Genomic DNA, 13,286 nt, shown 5'->3' with positions numbered 1-13,286 from the left:
GGAATCGCTGTGGGTTACCTGCTGAAAATGGATCAGATTTAAACAAATCCCATCCATATGCTGCAGTAAAAGGGTCACTTCAAATGGGGATATCTTGGGCATTTTATATTGTAGGTTTTGAGCAGAATCTGCGACGGAGTCTTTTTACGGAGACTCTGACACAGATATTCATGAAGTCTTACACTTTATTTATTTGTAGCCTGTATCCATCTGTATATACTGAGACTGGGGTCACATCAGTGTTGGTGCCTCCGCATATAATCCGTTTCTGTGATTTGTCTCTAAAGATTGGAAAAATTGATTAGAACGGGTTGTTGATTTCCATGAGTTTATAAAACTGTCCTCCGCTGCGTGTCTGAAGCATTTTCACCGTGTATCCTTTCTTTTGGACAGACAAAAGTCAGACTTCCAGGACTTTTGTTCCATCCAAGACATGATACACGATGAACAGCAACAAATCCGTTTTAAAAAAAACAAAACCTTCAAGTCTATGGCAGGCAGAAGCAATCACATTACCAATGGATAATAATCTGTGTCTGTTTTGCAATCCTTTTTCACTATTTATTCTTCTCTGCACATGCTCAGACTGAAGCAGGAAAGAAAAATCTGTCCAAAACAGACACAAATGTACAGAGTTTTTTGTATTTTTTTTTTATGGATACCCATTGACTAATGTGTACAAAAGAAGAATTATGGTCTGCACTCGGCCGTTTACACGTTCAGAATCAGCCAGCGTATCCTCCATGTGAAGGGGCTGTTTTGAGAGCCACAAACCTGCAGTCAAATCCTTTCTGTACTCTGCAGATTAAAGGATATAGAACATCTGCAAAGTATAGCTTTTTTATTGACATAAGAGAGGAAAGGGTTACGCCTGTTCCTTATCCTCTGCACTCAAATAGACTTAATGAACTGAAAGCGGAACTGCATTACATGGATATTTGGAAAGGAGAACTGGTGTCTGAGAACTAGAAGAGCTTATTCTGTAACGTGAGGAGGATATAATGCTGAACTTTCGGACAGATACAATAGACTGTATAATGACCTTCCTCTGCTTCCTGTGGGCTCTGTATCACTCAGGTCAGTATTGATTCTACTGTATAAGATGAAGACAGCGGTATTATGGAGTAGGAGAATGTCTAGCAGCTGTTTGGTTAGTTGGTGGGAGGTGGCGCATTATCTGACAATTGTTTATAAGAGGTTTGTACAAGGGGTCAGGCAGCTTCAGCTACCACATGTAATGAACTTTCCTACAACACCGTCACTGAATGTCTGTCCTGTATAATCATGTAGGGATCAACAGTCCTTAGCTCCATAGATTGTGTTATTTATTTAGGGATCCTGCAGCTCAAACCCCGTGTGTATCTCCCAGTAAACTGAAGCAATCTGTGTTTAGCTGCTAGTTAGGGTGGAATATTTGGTGTACACTCCTTATACTTTAGGTTTCCTACTGCAGAGAAGGAGACTCCTTGTGCTGCCAGTTATCTCACAGCACATGACTGGGATCACAAGACAGGGTCATGGCTGACTTCTTGCAACACATATAGTAGAATAATGCATTGTGCAGTCTGTATGTTTATATTTAGAATAGATTTATTCAACTATCTTGTACATAAGACCTCTGAACGGCAATAATATACACATATATAAGGCTAGGTTCACATATGCGCTGGTTCTCTGTTTTTCGGTGGGGGACCCTAAAAGCTGTTACCCCCAGACCCCATTTACTACAATGTATTTATATTGAAACCAGTGGAGAGAAAAGTCCTCTGTGCAAGTTCTCTCTGATTTTCAGTGGTTTCTCACGGCAGAGACTCCCAACACAGATGTGAATCTAGCCTAATAGATGCCCAATTTTATAGGCAAGCTCAAAGCAACTAGGTGGAGTCAATACAAGTACAAGTAGCCCCTCCATGTAAAGCAGTCCTGTGTAAAGTATAATATCTCATAGTGCCCCCCCCCCATACACTATAATGTCACATAGCGGTTCCTTCACACAATATAATGTCCCATACAATTTTCTTTGCAAATTTTCCAAAAAATTTCAGTTCGAATAACTGGAAAAGTTGAAAGGCTGGCAGCCATAACACAGAGCAATTCAGTAGTCTACAGGGAACCTAAGGCTGGAAGGGGCAGCTTTGTCCTGCGCAGGGGAAATATTTTATTCCTCCTCTGAAGCTCTTACTCCAGTCAGTGTGGACTAGGCCCCATCTGAAATAAGTGAGGTGGGCCAACATAAGGATTCTCCGGAGCCCTGGTGGGCCATTTCTATGCTTCATAGGGAAAAAAATGGATATCCCAGAAGGAACCCATGTAGTCTGCAGGAACATACTGTATAAATGTCTGTGTAGATGTTGCCCCTGGTTCTAGTCAAGCCAGTGCTACACAATATATATAATCATTAGAGATGAGCGAGTACTATTCAAAACGGCCGTTTCGAATAGCATGCACCCATAAGAATGAATGGAAGTGGTCGGCATGCAGACTTGGCCAGCTGCTTAACCCCCTGCGTGCCGACTGCCTCCATTCATTCCAATAGGTGCGTGCTATTCGAACTGGGAGCTTCGAATAGTACTCACTCATCTCTAATAATGATGTTATACATGTTATTATTCACAGTGTCTCCACTAGAGCTGACTGGACCGTCTGTACATGCAGCCAGACTGGGATCTGACACTCTGGTTCCTTGCATGTTCATATTGGACAATGTAGATCTCACTCACCTCACAATATTTTGGCACTTTCAAGATAAGGAAATCCTAAACTATAATAAAACTTTGAGGACGACATCTAGATATTCCCTCAGCACAGAAGCTTTAAGAGTCGGGATTGCTAATCTGAGTATCTCTAATGTACAAATTCAAGATGGTGGAATGTACAAGTGTTCAATTAACTACAGATCCGAGAGGAAGGAGAAAGAGATCCGGTTGGATATTGGAAGTAGGTCAATTTATTTTTTCATCTGCATACATGAGCAGCGACAGCCACTAGTGATTACACAAATGACTAAAATGAGGTTACTGTATATATACATGGCCCTTTCAGCAGGGAGTCCCGAGCCGCGGCCTCCACCGCAAGATGGAACAGGACACTAATTATTTTTCCACCTCCAAATTCACAGCAAATTCTGCCGTGTAAACATACCCTTATTGCATCAGGGCGTTGACTGACTTGCTAGATTTGGCCTACAAACTGTTGCAAATGCTCTGGTTATCTCTTTATCCATGAGTGACATTTTCTGGTTTTATCTACAGCATAGTTTTCTGTACGTAAGTAAATCTGGTAAATCAGGCCCCAACCCCAGTGCACTGTCAGCCTTAGTTGTATATCCATACAAATATGAGTATCTCTGCATTGCTTCACCTGTTTGTGGCCACAAAGGTTTGTTTCTCCTCCTATTACAGACCCCTACATGGCCCAGTTACAGGATTGGCAGACATTTGAAACTGACAGACTCCCTTTAAAGTTAATGAAGGTAATAAACAGAATAGAGCACTTGCGCTAGGTTCACACTAAAGTTCGGGGACTCCACCCCCCCCCCCCATTCTGCTTAAAGGGGTTTTCAGCATCTTGGTGTTTCAGCAACTTTTCCTGCAGTCTGTTCTTCTGACTTCCGGTATTTCTCACCCCCCTCCTCCCTCTTGCTGAATGGAACCCAAAACACACAGATCAGATGATATGCAGATGCTTGTACAGAATGGACTCCGTGTTATCTGTGTCTTTACATAGAGAGCTAATAGACCAGGCTTGCAAAGTGCAATTAGCTGAACGATTGTTCTGCCAGCAAGAGCAGTGAGTGAAGTCACTTGTCCTATAGGTTATAGCAACGCTGTGTAAACAATGGTAGGAATAAGGTCCCATAGCAGGCAAACAAAGCAGAATTTCTAAAGCAATATATTTAGGAAAAGTCTTCAATTTACATAATCTACCAGTATAAATAGGATCCTTGAGATGGGACAACCCCTTTAAAATAGGCGGAGAGATAAAGTCCAGCAATGAGAGCTTTTCTCTCCTCCGATTTCAGTGGAAACCCGGCAGAGTATAATGGAGTCTATCGGGTCTGCGGATTTCTGCAGCTAAACGCTTTTTAAGCAGATAGGGTTTCTGTTTTTTGGGTCCCCTAGGCAGACCCAAGGAAAGAGAGCCTAAACGTTAATGTGAACCTAGCATAAATTGTGAAATTCCCGATTAGAATTCATGATGGACACATTATCCAGAAGGAACACTACATGCATGAGAAGGTATAACAATGAGGACATCATGGTCGGGTTTCTGACAAGTGCCAGCCATAGAAAGGTCCTGTATTCCTGCTGCTATCCATTGGTAACTGATCAAGACAACAAACTGTCATCACTAAGATGGTTAGAGAAAATATTTAAAATGATGAAAAAATTAAATTATTTGTATTTGCAAAAATGTTTAACTTTTAAATGTTTACAAAATTAAATATGGTTATGAATATGGGAAACCCCTTTAAGTCACTCTCAGAGGTTCTTGTATCTCCAAAGCTGCAAAAGTATAAGTGTTATGGTCCCTCTGACTAGACCGCAGCACATCTCGGTGCATCTAGAGCACAATTTGGCACATTTTCTTTTAGCTAAAATTTTCCTACTTGTTCGACAAGTGGGTATGGTTTTGCAGGAAAAGGTAGTATGGCTTAAATGTGAAAAAATGCACCAACATCATGGCATAAAATTTTTGGCTCAAAGTAAGCCAACTAATAGGTGGTATAAACCAAGACTAGTTAGTGCAATGAAGCCCCAGATTTATGATCCAGCATCAGTCACTGTGATAAATCTGGTGTACAGTCATGGCCAAAAGTTTTGAGAATGACACAAATCTTATATTTTCACATGATCTGCTCCCTCTGGTTTTTATGTTTGTTTGTCAGATGTTTTTATCACATACAGAAATATAATTGCAATCATATTATGAGTAACCAAAGCTTATATTGACAGTTAGAATGAGTTAATGCAGCAAGTCAATATTTGCAGTGTTGACCCTTCTTCTTCAGGACCTCTACAATTCTCCCTGGCATGCTCTCAATCAACTTCTGGCCCAAATCCTGACTGATAGCAGTCCATTCTTGCACAATCAATGCTTGCATTTTGTCATAATTTGTAGGTTTTTGTTTGTCCACCCGTCTCTTGATGATTGACCACAAGTTCTCAATGGGATTAAGATCTGGGGAGTTTCCAGGCCATGGACCCAGAATCTCTATGTTTTGTTCCCTGAGCCATTTAGTTATCATCTTAGCTTTATGGCAAGGTGCTCCATCATGCTGGAAAAGGCATTGTTGATCACCAAACTGCTCTTGGACGGTTGGGAGAAGTTGATCTTGGAGGACATTCTGGTAGCATTCTTTATTCATGGCTGTGTTTTTAGGCAAGACTGTGAGAGAGCCGATTCCCTTGGCTGAGAAGCAACCCCACACATGAATGGTTTCAGGATGCTTTACAGTTGGCATGAGACAAGACTGGTGGTAGCGCTTACCTTGTCTTCTCCGAATAAGCTGTTTTCCAGATGTCCCAAACAATCGAAAAGGGGATTCATCAGAGAAAATGACTTTACTCCAGTCCTCAGCAGTCCACTCCCTGTACCTTTTGCAGAATATCAGTCTGTCCCTGATGTTTTTTCTGGAGAGAAGTGGCTTCTTTGCTGCCCTCCTTGAGACCAGGCCTTGCTCCAAGAGTCTCCGCCTCATAGTGCGTGCAGATGCATTCACACCTGCCTGCTGCCATTCCTGAGCAAGCTCTGCACTGCTGGTAACACGATCCTGCAGCTGAAACACTTTTAAGAGAAGGTCCTGGCACTTGCTGGTCTTTCTTGGGTGCCCTGAAGCCTTTTTGCCAACAATGGAACCTCTCTCCTTGAAGTTCTTGATGATGCGATAGATTGTTGACTGAGGTGCAATCTTTCTAGCTGCGATACTCTTCCCTGTTAGGCCATTTTTGTGCAGTGCAATGATGACTGCACGTGTTTCTTTAGAGATAACCATGGTTAACAGAAGAGAAACAATGATGCCAAGCACCAGCCTCCTTTTAAAGTGTCCAGTGATCATTCTTACTTAATCATGACAGATTGATCTCCAGCCCTGTCCTCATCAACACCCACACCTGTGTTAATGGAGCAATCACTGAAACAATGTTAGCTGGTCCTTTTAAGGCAGGGCTGCAATGATGTTGAAATGTGTTTTGGGGGGATAAAGTTCATTTCTTAGGCAAATATTGACTTTGCAAGTAATTGCTGTTAAGCTGATCACTCTTTATAACATTCTGGAGTACCGTATTTTACGGACTATAAGGCGCACTGGACTATAAGCCGCATTGCCCATGAGCGCCTTATAGTCCGTCTCGGTTCATATATAAGGCGCACCGGACTATAAGCCGCAGTCCGGTGCGCATTATATCTTATTGAAAGCAGCGGCAGGCAGACTTTGCCAGCGGCCGCTTAACCCCCCGCGTGCCAGCCGCTTCTATTGGAAGCGCTCGGCAGGCGAGGAGGGGCTCTATCAGCAAAATCATGCTGATAGAGCCCAACCGTAAACGTTAGGTTAAACTACTACACCCCCCCCCCCCGTTACAGCAGGGCTGCCGGACACTTCCTATTCATTTCTATGGGAGCCGGCATGCGAGCGCTCCCTATAGAAATGAATGGAAAAAAGCAGTCCATTCATTTCTATGGGGAGCGCTCGCATGCCTGCTCCCATAGAAATGAATAGGAAGTGTCCGGCAGCCCTGCTGTGACACCGCCGTCCTGAAAGAGAACGTGAAACTTACCGAGCGGTGCAGGGTGGGCGGGCATTCAGGCCTCCTCTTCCTCCGATGTTCCGTCCTCCTCCGGCGCTCGCAAGCTGATAATGGCCAGGGCACATGCGCAGTAGAAGCATTATGCGCATGCGCCCCGGCCATTATCAGCGAGCGCCGGAGGAGAAGGACGGAACATCGGAGGCAGAGGAGGCCTGAATGCCCGCCCTGCACCGTTGGGTAAGTTTCACGTTCTCTTTCAGGACGGCGGTGTCACAGCAGGGCTGCCGGACACTTCCTATTCATTTCTATGGGAGCAGGCATGCGAGCGCTCCCCATAGAAATGAATGGACTGCTTTTTTCCATTCATTTCTATAGGGAGCGCTCGCATGCCGGCTCCCATAGAAATGAATAGGAAGTGTCCGGCAGCCCTGCTGTAACGCCGGCGTGTACGGCTGTGATACACGCCGGCGTTCGGTAGTGTGAATGCACCCTTACGGTGCCTTTTATGTATGTATGGAAGAGGCACGCAGTCTTTGCCGCCGCTTCCATCCATATATAAGCCGCACCGGACTATAAGCCGCACTTACGATTTCTGAGGAAATCGTAGGTTTTTATGTGCGGCTTATAGTCCGGAAAATACGGTATATGCAAATTGCCATTAGAAAAATTGAAGCAGTAGACTTTGTAAAAATTAATATTTGTATCATTCTCAAAACTTTTGGCCATGACTGTAGTATCAGTCTGCTTTTCTATATTTAGTAAATCTGGGCTACTAAATCCCATCCACTTTGCTGCAGATTTCCCAACCGAGATTCCACAGTGGAAAATCAGCAGCATTTATTCCTTGTGTTAACTTGCCCTAATGTGAAGAAAAAAATCACAAAGACTCTAGTACTCTTCTCCCATATATTCACTATTAGTATACACGTGTACAGATAAAATTGCACAGCTTAACAAAGTAGAATCTTTTTATTACATTTTTTTATTACATTATTATCATCTTTATGAATGGTGTTTTATATATAAGCTTATAGCTCCTCCACAGGTGACCATCACAGATAAGACAGTTGTAATGAATACGACGAGTCTCCTTCGCTGCTCCATCACTGGATTCTACCCTGTGGACATTGATGTGAAATGGTTCAGGGATGAAGAAAGACTGAAAGAAATTCCATTGGAGAATCAATGGAGAAACCCAGACAGAACCTATAATGTGAACAGCAGCGTGACCATAATACCCACTGAGGAGGACAAAAAACGGATCTTCTCATGTAGAGTCCAACATGAATTTCTACAGAAGCCTTTTCAGAAGAATTTTCATCTGGTGTACAAAGGTAAGCCTTGTAATATCTATTTATGCTGCTTCCTCCGCTGGTTACCAACAGGTGCCCAGCAGCGCTGCACCTCCCATGAGGCGACCTGAAGCGACCGCTTCAGGCAGCGCTATGTCAGGGCCCCAGGGAGGGCGGTATTTTTGCTTACCTAAGCCAGTCCAGGACAAGCTGTCCTGGACTGGCTTAGCACCGAGCGGTGGATTGGGGAGGCCGCTGGAGCAGTGCTGCTCCAGCAGCCTCCCCTCATGCTCAGGCAGAGAGCAGGTCCTCTCTCTGTCTGCGAACGCCGCTTCGCCCCACCCTCTTCGCTTCGACCCGCCCCCTCCGCTCCGCCACACCCCCTCCCAGGGGGGGGGGGCGGCTTTCTGTCGGCCGCCTTGGGCGGCGAAAAGGGCAGGTTCACCCCTGGTGCCCAGGTCACATACTATAGGTGCACTATTGCGGCTGTTTGTCCCCTCTAAAAGTGTATTAAGATATTTAGATTTTGTTGCATTTGCTGAATTGTTAGAAGAGAAATCATTAAAAAAGCAACAGTTTTGATAAAACATATTTTTGCACTGATTTTAGAATAATCACAGCACAAAAATGTATTAAAACCTGAATGGAACACAACAAGTGTTGGCAAATAATTATGGAGAAGTAAGAATTGTGAAAGTACAGTAACGGACACAATAACGGTTCTTTTAACCGGACACAAAGTCGGACATGCAGGACTTTGTGTCCCTTTTTTTTAAAAAAAACGGTTTCGCCGCAGCAAGCTCAAAATGCTAACCGGCGCTCACAGCCGGACACGGTCGCTGGTGTGAACCCAGCGTCAGTCTGGCAACTAAGATATCATGCTATACGGTTGCGTTTTGCATCTAAGGGGTTAAATGGCCGGGCTCTGAGTTATTTCTGGTCCCTGCTGTTTCAATGGAAGTCCAGCTGGCTGTCATAGATCGGTTCCTGTTGAGATCAAATGGTAAGGCTCCTGTGTCCACGCAATCATTATCATCTACTATTATGGCATGGCTTCTCCATGATGTAATAATACTGTATAATTGCAATACTCTTTTCATAGTGATTATGTCTCTGCTTTCTATTCTTCAGTATCTTCTGACAACCCTACAGACAGAAGCTCGGCCGGGATCATCGCTGTCTGTTCTGTCCTTGGACTTAGCCTGATAGTTATCATAGCAGTGATTCTGTGGTGGAAACTGAGGAGGAAAGGTAATGAAGTGAGATTAGGATTATCTTCTGATGTGTCCATGAGGCCATATAAAACAGATGGAAGTGTTTTATCATCTTCGCCTGTTCTGACAGTTCATGGGGCATTCCTAGTAAGAGACATTGAGGGTCCTCCTAAGCTGATAGATGGAGAGGAAGCCATATTGTACTGTACAATGGACTACTGCCCCAAGGACTTGTGTGTGACTTGGCTGATAAGAAGAGATGGAGAAGACCGGGAGATCCAGACGTCTCAGATGAGAGGACATGAAGAAGAAGAGGGTTTACTGGATACATCCTATGTGATCAAATCACAACGAGAGGGATGTCAGTACTTAACATCACTGAGCTTCATACCACATATGGAAAGACATAGAGATGTCACCTTCATCTGTAGAGGAGTCTTCAATAAATACAAAGATGAGAAGATGTTCTACTGTAAGACTATTTATGGTGAGATATTGAGTTTATAGAACATATTGTAGAATATTATCATGGTTACTCCGGTATTTGTTACAATCCTCTCACTATAAAAGGGCAGGTGCTAGAGGAGACCATACAAAACAAGAAGGGAAGATACAATAACTGTAAGAAGCAAAAGTAATTACATATAATACAATGGGGGAAACAACCAAACCAAACAAACCATAAAAGATAAGCTGAAATGCAAAAGTATAACGTGTACCCTGACAACTGTAAGTAATGTTGTGTTGAGTTGTTTTGAGGGTGCTATTTCTCTTTAACCCCTTAGCGACCTTGGACCTAATAGTATATCCTGCGTCACATGGGGATGTATGGAGAGAGCTCAGGAGCTGAGCTCTCTCCATGCAGAGTAGATGCTGGCTGTATAATACAGCCAAGACCTGCCGCTAATAGCAGTGGTCGGTGCATGCACCGATCCTGGCTGTTAACCCTTTAGACTTTGCGGTAAAACGGGACTGCAGAGTCTAAACTGCTCAGGTGCCACCGTTTTTCACAAATTGCCGCCCTCCTGAACGTCATCGGAGGGTGGTGATCAGTTGCCATGACAGTCGGGAGTCTATTGAAGGCTTCCAGGCTTGTCATCGAGTTAGATCTATTACATGCTGCCAGAGGCAGAGAGGCAGTCGTTTTGCTATTCACTGCAATACTACTGTATTGCAGTGAATAGTATGAGCGATCAGACCCCCTAGGTTCCAAGATCCCTAGGGGGACTAATCATAAAAGGAAAAAAAAAAGTTTTTAAAAGTATAAAAAAACATAAAAGCTCAAATCCCCCCCTCTTTCCCTGGATCACATGTAAAACAAAAGTAAACACAAACATTAGGTATCACCACGCTGCAAAATGTCCAAACTATAAAAATATTAATCTCATACAGTGAACGGTGTAGCGGTGAAAAAAATTAAAAAAAAAGCCAAATAGCGTTTCTTTCATCACTTTTCCTCCAATAAAAAAAATGAATAAAAAGTGATCCAACCATCAGATCTTTCCCCAAATGGTATCGGTAAAAATGTCATCTTGTCCTGCATTAAAAGACGCTGCACCCAGCTCCATACATGTAAATATGAAAAAGTTACAGGTGTCACAATATGGCGACACTACATTCTTTTTGTATTTTGCAAAGTTTTGATTTTTTTTTTAAAGGTATCAAAACATTACAAATACAATATAAATTTGGTATCACCGTGTTCGTACTGACTTGCAGAATACAGGTAACGTCATTTTTTCCACACAGTGAACACTGTAAAAATTAAGCCCATATGAAATTAGCGCAAACATGGCGTATACAGGTGAGCTGTGAGTCACGAAGAGTTAAGAAAACCTGTTGGAGATGCAGAGATGCTCTGAGCAGATGAATGTACAGATGGATGCTACTGAATAAGGTAGTGAGGAACAGTGGAGTTGAGATTGTTGCTGACAGTGTTTGGGATATACTGAGAGCTGAGGCTGCTATACAGGGTGCGCATGTTGTGGAGCAGGTAAGTATGTAAGGGCTGCTGAATATGGAAAGGACTGCAGCAGGGTATACAGCACATTTTAATAATGAAAGTGTAAGATAATGTTGAACAGTTTGGTGTCCCAATATATTTTTATATTTGCCCATATGCAGAGCATGGTGGTTCCCATTGACTATTATGGGCTCCATTGGATGACCATAATTTTTAATTGGAAGCACCCGGTGAAAAAGTTGCATGTGTAGGATTTTTCTTGTCTGATGCTGCAGACGTGAACCTGAGAGGTTAAACATCCATCTATGATTTACAACAGTGTTTCCCAACATTTTCACAACTGCACCATGTGAATGCATCCTCAAAGCAACAACATCCTATACTTTCCACCCAACACATACGAAAATTTACCTTTTACCATCACCAAAATCCCCAGTGGCCCAACACACAGTACATACTCCCTAGTGGTCCTCAGACATATAGTAATGCTCCCCAATATCAAACAATGCTCCCAATGGCCCCCTGACAAGTAATAATATCCCCCCAGTGGCCCCGCACTGTAGTCTGCACACAGGACCAAACTTCTTTGTCTTCTCTTCCAGCTAAACCCCAGATGTTGGCCCCCATAGAGATCACTATGGCAGATTCATCTCATGTTCAGTTCTCTCTGAATCTACAGAAGTTTTACCCTAAAGATATAAACATCTCCTGGCACTGGGAAAACAAGTCTGGTAAATATGGATTATCAGATGAGAAAACAACCACAACACAGGACAATAAAGTCACATATGATGTCACCAGTGCTGTGCAGATTGATGTCCATTCATTCAATGATCCAGAGATGAAAGTCACTGTAGTGTGGAAACACGAGACTATGGAGATACCAGAGACAAGAGCACTGAGTATCAGAGGTAACACTGATCTCATGTCTGTGTGTGGGGTTACTGTGTTGTTTTGATTGCCTGGTGCTTGCTAGTTTTGGGAGGGCCGTTTTTCCCTCATCATTGTTTAAATCATGTTTTTTTTTTATATAAAATATATGTTTTAAGAATTTTTGATGATCATGTTTTTACTTTTCCATGTTATTATTTTAAAGAAATCTTAAAGAAAATTACAATTCCAACTCCTGCCAATAAGCCTACAATAGTTTGTGACTTCCTGACTGCTGAAGATGGACCATGAACCATAGACACAATGGTCTACAGTAGACACTATTGACTTGTGTGGTAGAGGTTTTTAGGCACTACCTATTACCTCTGCAGAGGTCATTGTGGAGGAGGGGAGGTAGATAAGATGTGAAATAATCTATTTAGACTGGTGGATTCTCTACATATAGATGGTAGCTGTAAATGAAGTCACTGATGCAAATGAAAACAGGAAGTCTTAGGATATTATTTGGCTTAGTAGGCAAAGTCAGAATTCCAGGACTTTTGGGACTTTTTTTTTATGAATTTAAGTAATAATATGGAAAATGTTTTAAAAACTCACCAACAATTCTTTAGAAATATGCTTGACAAAAAATTTAAAAGCAATTGTGACACATTACCACCTAACATCAGGGTCTGCCATTGAATAGGGGAAGGTTCTGATCAGCTGTGTTTGACCTGGATATAGTTCCCTAGTAAGGCTGAGTTCACATGGGATATTTTGGACCGGATTTTGAGGCCGTATCCACCTCAAAACCCTGACCAAAAAGACGGCTTCCATTGAAAGCAATGGGAGCCGGTCAGGTCTTTTTTCCGGGAGCGGTTTATTCCAGCTACGGGAAAAAAGAACGGACATGCTCATTCTTCAGGTGGCGTTGCCTCGTGAAGCCTGAAGACACTCCCTCCTCCTGGCTAGCCCCATTCATTTGGGCCTAATCTGGAGCGAACTGTGCGACTGGATGGCGGTGCAGTGCACCAGCATCCAGTCTCAGCTACCTTTTGGGTAGGTTCCAAAGAGGAATAAAACAGTAGCTTCCTGTGCTGTGTCCTACAGAGGGAGAACAGGGAACAAGGTGGCTGTTCTCCAGTGAGTTGTGTGGATAGAATCCTGTTGTTCAATGCGTGACAATCTCTGCAAGGAGAAA

At 43.0% G+C, this 13,286-nt stretch overlaps 1 protein-coding gene across 1 annotated transcript; it reads left to right on the top strand.

The window, feature by feature from the left end:
• Positions 1 to 978: 978 nt before the first annotated feature.
• Positions 979 to 12,086, top strand: LOC142217152 (natural cytotoxicity triggering receptor 3 ligand 1-like; the record flags this gene model as incomplete). The annotated part of the gene is made up of 6 exons (XM_075285344.1): positions 979 to 1,077; positions 2,617 to 2,937; positions 7,781 to 8,080; positions 9,170 to 9,289; positions 9,383 to 9,739; positions 11,818 to 12,086. Coding segments are annotated over exons 1-6 (1,443 nt in total), but the record flags the coding sequence as incomplete, so codon positions are not given.
• Positions 12,087 to 13,286: the final 1,200 nt, after the last annotated feature.

The sequence above is a fragment of the Leptodactylus fuscus genome, chromosome 8 (assembly GCF_031893055.1).
Source record: "Leptodactylus fuscus isolate aLepFus1 chromosome 8, aLepFus1.hap2, whole genome shotgun sequence".
NCBI classification, from domain to species: Eukaryota; Metazoa; Chordata; class Amphibia; order Anura; family Leptodactylidae; genus Leptodactylus; species Leptodactylus fuscus.
This window is presented reverse-complemented; position numbering and strand designations above follow the sequence as displayed.